Source organism: Montipora foliosa, chromosome 6, assembly GCF_036669935.1.
Source record: "Montipora foliosa isolate CH-2021 chromosome 6, ASM3666993v2, whole genome shotgun sequence".
NCBI lineage: Eukaryota > Metazoa > Cnidaria > Anthozoa > Scleractinia > Acroporidae > Montipora > Montipora foliosa.
This window is the reverse complement of record NC_090874.1, coordinates 41,769,043-41,779,042: the sequence shown is the minus strand read 5'-3', so window position 1 is coordinate 41,779,042 and position 10,000 is coordinate 41,769,043. Positions and strand designations below refer to the sequence as shown.

The 10,000-nt window shown below is 39.9% G+C and overlaps 1 protein-coding gene across 2 annotated transcripts in view; it reads left to right on the top strand.

The window, feature by feature from the left end:
- The window catches only part of LOC138007389 (5-hydroxytryptamine receptor 4-like), a 17,239-nt gene extending 9,040 nt beyond the window's left edge, over positions 1 to 8,199 (top strand). For both annotated transcript variants that reach the window (XM_068854259.1, XM_068854258.1), the window contains exons 2-3: positions 2,113 to 2,334; positions 4,730 to 8,199. In XM_068854259.1, the coding sequence (XP_068710360.1) occupies positions 2,115 to 2,334; positions 4,730 to 5,505 (996 nt within the window). In that variant the 5' untranslated portion in view covers positions 2,113 to 2,114 and the 3' untranslated portion in view covers positions 5,506 to 8,199. The remainder of the gene's footprint in view (positions 1 to 2,112; positions 2,335 to 4,729) is intronic.
- Positions 8,200 to 10,000: the final 1,801 nt, after the last annotated feature.

The window sequence follows — 10,000 nt, the reverse complement described above, 5'->3', positions numbered from 1 at the left end:
AGTTGGTCGAACATCGGGCTACTGGGCAGGAGGTCGCAGGATCAAAAATCTCCGGCCGGACCAACCCTCGAGGTCTTTCAACAACGGAGGAGACGTTTGCAAATGGTTGGACTTTCTAGTCTTCTCGGATAAAGACGATAAACCATACGCCCCGTCTCACAACCCTCAATGTTCATAACACTGCGGTTCGAATATAAATAAAATAACACACATGATGAAGACTCTAGTCTGATGAAGACCGCAGTTGCAGTCGAAAATTCAGTTTTTAATAATTTTTATCTAGATCAGTTTCAACGTTTTTTAAACACCTTTTATCATATAATGGATACTGATCGCCCATCAAGTATTTACACATACTATTGCCAAAGCATATAGGGCATGGAGTTCGCGGTGTCGTGGTCTATCCTCTGTGGTATAGCTAGAACCCGGAGCCGTAAGTTCGAATAATGTAAAAGATTGATTGGGCTTTACCTCTGTAATTAAATCTCTTTAAGTATCGTATCTTATGTAGATCATATTTATGAAAGACACTGATATACATGAACAGTGGAAAGAAGCGATACATACCCCTAAGACCAGCTGTCCTGTAAAGTACAAGCACAAAGTATCTCAAAAATTATGCCACACGCTCTGTGAAAACAGTAATGTCATTAGAGAGCTTTAGACGAGTACAAGCTTTGACCACGCGAGGTCTGGTACTAGTATCCAGTCCAATTTTAACTTTAGATTGTAATAATGTACCCTGCAAGTAGAGTCTTCTTCGATCTTCCAAGAAAAATCGGGGGAGAGGGGGGATCAAATAACTGTTTCATTACACATTACTCAGAGAAACCCTAAAGAGCCCCTTGGCGCCCCTATCCAGTACTACAGTGTGCGTGATCCAACAAATTCTCTAGAAATCAGTTGGTTGCTTTGGAGATTCTTAGCCACTCAGATTTGATATGAAAAGTACCGTATTTATTCGATTAAGCACCCAACCTCGAATAAGCGCCAACCTCGAATAAGCGCCCACTCTGAAGGTAGAAAAAGTTAATAAGCGCCCAGCCTCGAATAATCGCCCACTCCCAAGGACAATATCGCCTGGCATCCATCCAGCAAGCCCTAACAGCTTCTCGCGCGACTGACCCATTTGCTGACGTTACGCTGTCGATGTCGAAGAGGCAGCGCCAGAAAGTTAACTTATTGAGCTGAGTGACCGGCAATGACATTGAAGCTAATTGAGAATTATGATAGCTAAAGAGACTTCTGCGAAGACCGAACAATGAGTTGTTAGTTCTGAGCATAGTTAAACCGAACAATGAACAGTTACAATTTATATGCTTTAATATTTTTTCATGTTTTGTTACAAAATAAACTTTTTACTTACTGAAAATGGTGAAAATTTAATAAGCGCCCAGCCTCGAATAAGCGCCCACTTCGAATGAGGGCCCACCCTGAAAGTTCAAAAATTAAATAAGCGCCCTGGGCCCGGTTGTTCAAAAGCCGATTAACACTAATCCCGGATTAAAAATTAACCAAGGAGTTTATCTCTCTACTCCCAAATGCTGTTCAACGCTGATACTCGGCAAAACTTTACATTAGAAGAAGTCAATCCTGAACAACAGAAAAAAGCAAAAGAAACTTTCACCAAAAAGTTGAAAACATGAAACAAAGGTTTACGCTAATCCTGGATTAAGTTAATCCGCTTTCGAACAACCGGGCCCTGGGCGCTTAATCGAATAAATACGGTACATTAGAAAAATGAAATTTTTGGCAGCAGAGTTCCAGTTACTTTGTTCTGAGGCCTTGCAGCTGAGCAATTGGTGAAAATTGACTAAAGGTCAAACAATGGCTTATTTGCTCTGAACGATTCTAGCTCGGAGAACGATTTGTCGCCGTGATGCGAAAGCACTCGGAACTGTATAATATTATACACCCCTGTCGTTTTCCAGTGACTATAGCTAGTAAAAATGGATCTTGCACCGAAGCAAATTAAAATATACATTTTGAATACAGGAGAGATGGAGCACTCAGAGAAAAGCTCCGTTGTAGAATAGAGAAGTAAACAAACTCAAAGCAGCTACGAAAACTAACAGCACCAGCTGAAAGTAAAAAAAACCCTCTTATTTGCAGTCATGGAAAGGAACAACAGTAACCCAACTCTGACGTACGATTCCAAACCTACGTCCAACAAGGATCTCGAGATAGGCCTTCACGTGTTGTTCGGTTTGATGGCAGCAGTCTCCTTTTTGAGCAACCTATTTTTCTGTGTCGTGCTTGTCACCAAACGGTCTTTGCTGAAGAAACCACACAATATTGTGCTGTTTAGCTTAGCAGTAGCAGATATGCTGACTGGTGAGTTTTCAATAAGGAATTTTCCTCGTCATATTTGAAATGTAATTAAATACGCTTTACAGCACATTATTGCTATCCCCTAAGTCTTCAAGACTGTTACTATGATCCTGCAGTTAACACATCAATCAGGAGAGGGCTACTGGTCAAGTTCAATTAAGATGCCCCTTTTATTCCAGATACGGTGCACTTAAAGTGGGAGTAAACATGAATTTGAATGGCATTTTAAGCGGTTTAAAGAAGGAATAAAAGAAAGAAAATATTTTTGGAACACCAACAGACAGTTGCCCCCAACCCAAGAGCACACCAGGTTAGTAGGGGACTGTTTGGGTGTCCATATATCAATTTTTAACTTCAAATTCTAATTTTTAAACTACATCAAATCTGAACTATTTCTTATTTCTCCAAATTTTACTACTCTTTTGAGAAAAGCTATCTCCTCCCAAATATACCGAAAAATCGCAAAAAAAATTACAAAACACTCCAAAACATTTATTTGTGTTATGAGCATAAGGTTTTTGTATTGCTTGAAACGCGAACGAGATATTTCCATGAAACCGATTTTAAGCGGCGTGAAAACAGCTTTCAGGTGTACCCCCGCCTTAAGGCATTTTGTGTGGTCCTTGCCAGAGTTACATTTCATAGAAGTGGGTTTATCAACTGGCTTGAAACAGTAAATTGACCACCATTAAGATTCAAAAGCTGACGTTTTGCGCGTTAGCCCTTCGTCAGAGCGAATTGGGATTTTCACTGTGACGAAGATGACAGCTCTCGGGTTTCTTTACGGTGGTCAATTTACCATATCAACTTCGTTTATAAACACATAATGTTCTTTGTTTCATGCACTTCCCCACCTACGCAGCACCACGGTTTCTTTAGAAACTAAAGCCCTTTACCCATTTGATTTCAGCTTATTTCTTGCCTGTTGGCTTCTGTTATTCAGCAAGTATCTAAAAGAGAGAAATAAGCTAGGATAAAATCATTTTAGCGGAGCTCCGCGCGCGCAGAGCACCCTTGGACCCTTGGTAAGAAAATATGGTGCCGTACGCGTACTACGGTCCGTAAGTCCAACCCTCCATGTCTCTGTGGTGCAACCCACGTGTTTTGGCGGGAAAATTTTTGATATTGGACATACATGTTATCGTTAACTGACACCTGCCAGAACAAGGTATCCGCTGACCAGTATCATGCGACCATATCGCAGGCTCAAGTATAGAGCTCATCGGACTCGGCTTTTTAAAAAACGTTGACCGCTGACCAGGTACTGGTTTTCGACTGGATCGCAGGCTCAATCCACGTTAACTTATTGTAAGAATAAACAACACTGGAGCTCCGCTTTTTACGTTTGGCTAAATCTGTATATTATGGTTTTACGATAAGGATCAATCATACTGCTTTTTTTCTTAATCTTTCTTAATGGCAATGGTGGTGAATTTATATAGCGCATTTTCTACTAATATATTCAAATGCGCTTTACAAGCAAGGGATTTATGGGTGAGATCGGACATCAGCATATATATATATATATATATTATATATATATATATATATATATATGTATATATATTCTTAAATCCTACAGAATCATCCCATGCGATGGGAATAATGGGTTTCCATTTTCCCAGTTGTAATAAACTTCACCGAGTGTCCCCTTATTCCACTCTCCAACTCAACATCGTCAATGCAGGCGATAATAAAAAGAGAGTGTCTGCCCAAACCTACTTAGCAAAAAATATTAACAGTTACCCACACTCAAGCGGAGTGTAAACCGTATGTGAGGCGGCCAGGCAGAATTAATGGCTAAATATATAGCTCTATATATGACATAATTTGGGGGACACTTTGTCGTTAATTGTCTGTATTCCGAGACACGAGTGAAGTTGAAGTTGGGGAGAATGGCAAGGGGACACTTTGTGACGCTTATTGAAATCTATGTGTATCTAATTAGGAGCATCTTTGAACATATCTGCTTCATAGACTTCATGAAAATGGCTTGCTGTGGTTCGCTCCTTTTTGCACACTTTCAGCATGAGAACTTATGGGAATAAGCAAGCCTTACTATAAATAACATACAAAACCGACCCAAATCTAACTTTAATCTAACCTTATTGCATGCCTCTTAGAATTTAGACTTAATTATCTTAACGTTATAAGGCTGATTTACGACGCCTTACATACATGGATCCTTCCCGCTCCAAAGAGGAAACTGGAAAAGCTTTGACTTATAGAAAAAGCTTTTTGTTGCCTAACTGGATCATTATCTCTAGAAGTACCCAGCTACTATTGCCGATGACATGGTAAAGGCTATAACACCAAAATGATGGCCTCCTCTTAACACTTTTGTAAACTCCAAGCTTACACGTCCGGTTGTGATTGGTGCATGTCATTCATTTTTCAGGGGTCTTCCTCGTGGCTACTCCAGGGTACGTTATTCCACAGTCGTATTACCCAGTCCCTTCAGGATTACGCGGCGACATTTTCTGCCGTCTGTTAGCAAACCGCTATCTTCTATTCCTAATGGGAAAAGTGTCTCTTCTTCTGGCAGCGTGCCTCGCTATTGAACGTTGGTATTGCGTACTGAAGCCAATGCAGTATAAAAACAAGTTTAGCCGGAAACGTATCGTCATCTACGTCATACTGATGTTCATTGTGACTTGCATTTTATCGATGAATAAGTTCTTTGAAAGCAGTGTCATTGGAAACAAGTGCGATTCCAAGAAAGCTCCTTACGGAAAGCATGGCACTCAAGCTTTTGTACTTGTTTATTCTTTGGTGGCATTTTACATCCCTTGTTTCATAACTTGGTTTACATTTGCCCATATCACTCTACATTTCCCGTCTTTCCCAGGGCAAACCCAAGAGGCCGCCAATAAAAGGAGACGACAGAGATTGCTTCTGCGAATGTGCGCTATAACTGCGGCTGCTTTGACTATTTGTGGTTTTCCCGCGCAAACCATTTATCTCCTCAGCCCGTTTGGCATTACCAAGATCGGAAGCCCTATTCACAAAGGTTTTAATGCTCTGTTGCTGTTTCATTCTTGCATAAATCCATTGATTTATTGGTCAACGAACGAGGAATACCGGAAGGAGTTTAAGAAGTTCTTAGTTTGTAATAAAAGTGAGGTTTCCCCAGAGACTGAGTTTCAGCCAGGGGATACATATGGCAACGCGTAGAATGGAGAGTTAAAAAAAAAAACATTTACAGGTTTCTTTTATCCACAAATATATGCTTCAGTCAAACTAAGTCTAAGTAACATTACGTGACCGAGAACTAACAGCAGACCCTTGTCACGTCAAAAAAGCCAATTGTAACGCATGCAAAGCAAATGCATGCTTGCATCGGGCGATGAACGCGGGAAAACAAGTTCGAAGAAGCCGCGGTTGGTTTCGGTTTTGCACTGATTGGTTGAAACTTTGGGCCAATGAATATCAGCACATCAGAACTCAACACGCTGCGAAACGGTGGAAAATGCAAACGGCAAAGAAAACAAGACTTTCGCATTCAACCGCACCCGTTCATTTTAATTAATGTAATAACAGCGATATTTAACTTTTTTGATGCTCCGGATTATTAAGCAAGAAAATTAACGATAGTAAAATAACATGACGTTTCGACGACTTCATGTCATCATTGTCAAATGAATAAATTAGAAATAACAGAAAGGCATATTTATAGATTTAGAAAGTGAGAAAATAAATTGGCATGAAAGCATTCAGGTAAAAAGTTTTGCGCGAATGGAATCCGTTTGCGTGTTCAGTTTCGGTCCTTTTTTCTTAATCCACAGCATTTCATAGATCAAACAATCGAGTTTGCTACGGCATTTCTTTAGGACTTTAAAGTTCTTAATTAAGGAATGTTTATGTTCCTCTACGCGTTGATGGAGATGGCGGCAAGTGTATCCAATATAATTCGTATCGCACAATTTGTATTATCCAATGATCCAGTTTTTAATAAGATGTATTATCATATGGCCCGTAAGGTCCAGCGCGCGCTTTCATTGCAAAACTATTGGGAAAATTCCAGTATGAGGGAATGCCGTGCCCGATAAGTTTTCGGATGTTTCTCGAATCTCCTGTTACTTTCGATCCCGTTATTTTTCCCGATAACTTGCCCGGTAACTTACGGGAGCTTTGGAGCCATCTAAACACCCTTTGCAAAATTTGGCCCGCCAATGAGGTTTAAAAAGTCGCCTTCACTGCTAGAAGGTGTAAAAGGAACGATGGAAGGTCATCGATTGCGTCAAACGCCACCTTTGTTTACATCACAGCGCTCGGTTGGGAAACTGTATGCTACAAGCTCTACGGATCTAGTGCCATGACGAGCGTGAAGTGCATGCAAGAGCCTGGTATCTCCCGGTTATTTTATCGGCCCCGATAAGTACCGGGAAAGTTTACGGGTGCTTCGAGAAACACTCTTTCGGTCCGGATAAAGTTTCCCGGTAACGGTCCCGGTAAGTTAACGGGCCCGGTAATTACCGGGACTTTCGAGAAACGGGCCCTAGGGCCGGAAAAAGCCGTACGGCCCTACTAGGAACACGTACTGCTCCGTGGGGTGCGATTTTAGAAGATTTCGTCGCTTTTAAACATCTAAGTAACTGGTGTGCAGATTTTTGTTTTTTATTTTGTCCTACTTCATCTTCTGAGTGCTGAGTGCTTCTGAGTGCTTCTGAGTGCTTTCACACACAAACTAATTTGCATGCATTAGCCTCCATTTCATGCTAGAGCCAGTCCAGCCATGAGAATTCGAAAATGGTCTATTAGGTGTCAGGCAAAAAACCGCCATTATCACGGTTTAAAGGAGCGTGGCTGCTTCAACCTCGTTCCCAGGGTCTCCATTGTCGTTGAGAAGACAAGAGACCCTGGGAACGAGATTTGGGGCGGCTTCTATTCTCTTGCGTTTGCGATTTGGAACTTTCACTGAAAAAAAATACAATGAAGACTGAAATATGTACAAGAAGATGTAAATGTATATACACACCTAATGAACTGACTTTACCATAATAAATTATACTTTGATCGTTTCCACTAAGTTTAAATTTAGTATCTCCACAGAGTTCTTACTGGCTGTACTTTGTGCAAATTAGTGACTGGATTTCTCCAGCAGGAGCTCATTAATGGTGCCTTTATCTTCCATACTTGGCCTGGGAGGCAGACCTTTCCCAAGTAGATTTCTTTATAGGACGCCCACTGTTGTAAAAGCCAATCAAAACAAAGCTATCACAGCGTCAAGGGAAGTATGATACTTTTCGTGGCAAAAAGCTGTTCCTAAAAATAAACTTACTCGGGAAAGGTTTGACTCAAGGAATAATTAGTGGAGATGGAGGTTCCCTTTAATGAACCCCTAGTTTCCTCAATCTGTCTTAGGTCTTTTATCGTACGCAAAATGATGTTTAAAAAAGCATTGTAACTAGGAAACATCACAAAAAAAAAAAAAAAATAGGTACGCAATGGGTATGTTACAAGTTGAAATAAAATTCAGGTTCATTTAATTTCAACCAAGGTTGATTTTTTTCAACCTAGGTCAAATTTTTTCAACCTAGGTTATTATGAACTGTCTAAAAAAAGGGTTTTCTCCTTTTTTGGGGATGTAATTAAAAAAATGGGGCCTGGATTTTTAAGGGGGGATGAAAAGGAAAACAGCTTTCTCCACCTTTTCCTTACCTTCCGTCCTTCCTCCACTAACTATCTCCCTCTTACCTTCCCCCTTACGGCCCTTACTTACTACCATCATTCCATACCGCTCCAAGGATTCGAACCCTCGCACCACTGGACATCCGAGATTTCTTCTCCTTCGTATGAACCGTTAAGCCATCGAATCAGCAACTGAAGTCGTCTAAATGTTTTTTCTACCAATGAGTTTAAGCTATTTCCAAGCCTTTACGACAAACACCATTTCGCACATGCGTAAATGACATAAAATAAGACTTAGAAAAATTTGAGCTCATCCACAAAGCTAAAAGGCGGCCGATGGAACTTCGTGAACAAGTTAAAGGGTGGCAAAATGTATTTGAAGAAGAATGAAAACGCTCTGATTCTCCAGTGCAACGGAAACAAAAACTGTTTGAAAGAGCTGGGATCTTGATTCTGAAGGAGAAATAGTCAAATATTGTGCTAATTGAGTTTATTTACGTCGCTATGCAAAATACACCAGGAACAAGGCATCATTGCTAGTCATGATACAACAAACCGATTTTCGCCGCAAACACAGCGTTCCCTTTGTGAAAAAAAAGATGGTGGCATGGGAAAATAGAACTACAAAAGATAAACTTTGCAGTTCAATCAAAGAAAATAACTTGTCTTCGGACCACTGGTGTCGTCATCTTGGAGAAACCGCTTGTAAAAAAAAAAACACAACCATTCACAGAACAATTGCCAAAATGCTGTATGAAGTGCTGCACAAATGAGTGGACAAGTCACAGCTACATCAAATACAGAGCAGGGGAATGGTTAATAATTTGAAAGAGTGGATGAACCTGACATTGAAGGAGAGCAGTGTCTGACACTTGCAGACTAACTCTAAATCACAGTTATTGAAAGCTAACCGCTCAAAAATGGGTCCTGAGACTTAAATACTGTTTATAAGCACTATTTGAAATGGGTGCTTAGCCTTAAATACTGCTTATCAGCGCTATTTGTAGGGAGCCAGCAGTCTACCTTTTGCAGTTATCATACACCAGAAAGGGAAGAAGAAAAAAAAGAGGTTCAAACTTCAGGATTATATAGCGCTGAAAATTAATAAAACGGAAATGGAAACGCCCCGTCATCCAAATGTGCTAGTTGTCAAAAGTGTATAACTTGGAGGGGGCTTTGTCAAAATAATCACAAAATTTGGATTTATCACTACAAACAGACTCAGCAAAATTTAAAAAAAGAATTAAAATTCAAAAGAAATAACACTTACAAAAGCCTACAAAATGGCTTCTGATCAATAGATTACAAAACCCTTTTTCCTGACTTTTTAAAGTTTTGTTTTTACTTGCTTTTGATCATTGCGGATTCCATATAAGCAAATTAAACGATAGAGCAAATAACTAAGCAAATTAAAAATCAACAATAAATCACGTACGTTTCGGTTCTTTTATTCCTTAGAAGATAATTTAATATTGTTTCCCCCTGCCCTCTAAAGGAGATTCATCAATGAACAATGGCCTTCTAAAAAGCCCTAAGAAAGAAAAGCAGAATTGGTTATCAGGCACAGTATGCCTAACCCCAACCTTAATGCTAACCATTTAAAATCAGTGCTTAGACTTAATAACAACCAATTAAAGGCGTTATTACAGACTGACTCATGAAAAACGTACATTAACCATATTCCCTTCCTTCCAGCACCGATTTACTTACCAATATACACGTACTTGCGAACTATTTATGAAATTTTTGTTCATTTTTCGTACTTTCAATTTCAACCCAAGTTAAAATTAAATTTACCTAGATTGAAATCATTTCAACCTGAATTTCAAATTTACCTGTAGCAGGTACATGCGGCATACCATGGGTACATGGTAATGCACGCGGCAAAATCCAAAGCTACCGTCATTGTAGTCGGATTTTCTATGTCATTTTCCATAAGCTTTCATCATGCTGTTGAGTTGTATACTCTATTCGCTTGAAATATTAAAAAAAGCTTCTAACGCCCAAGGCTTAATTTCCATATGGCAAAAGCCGGATC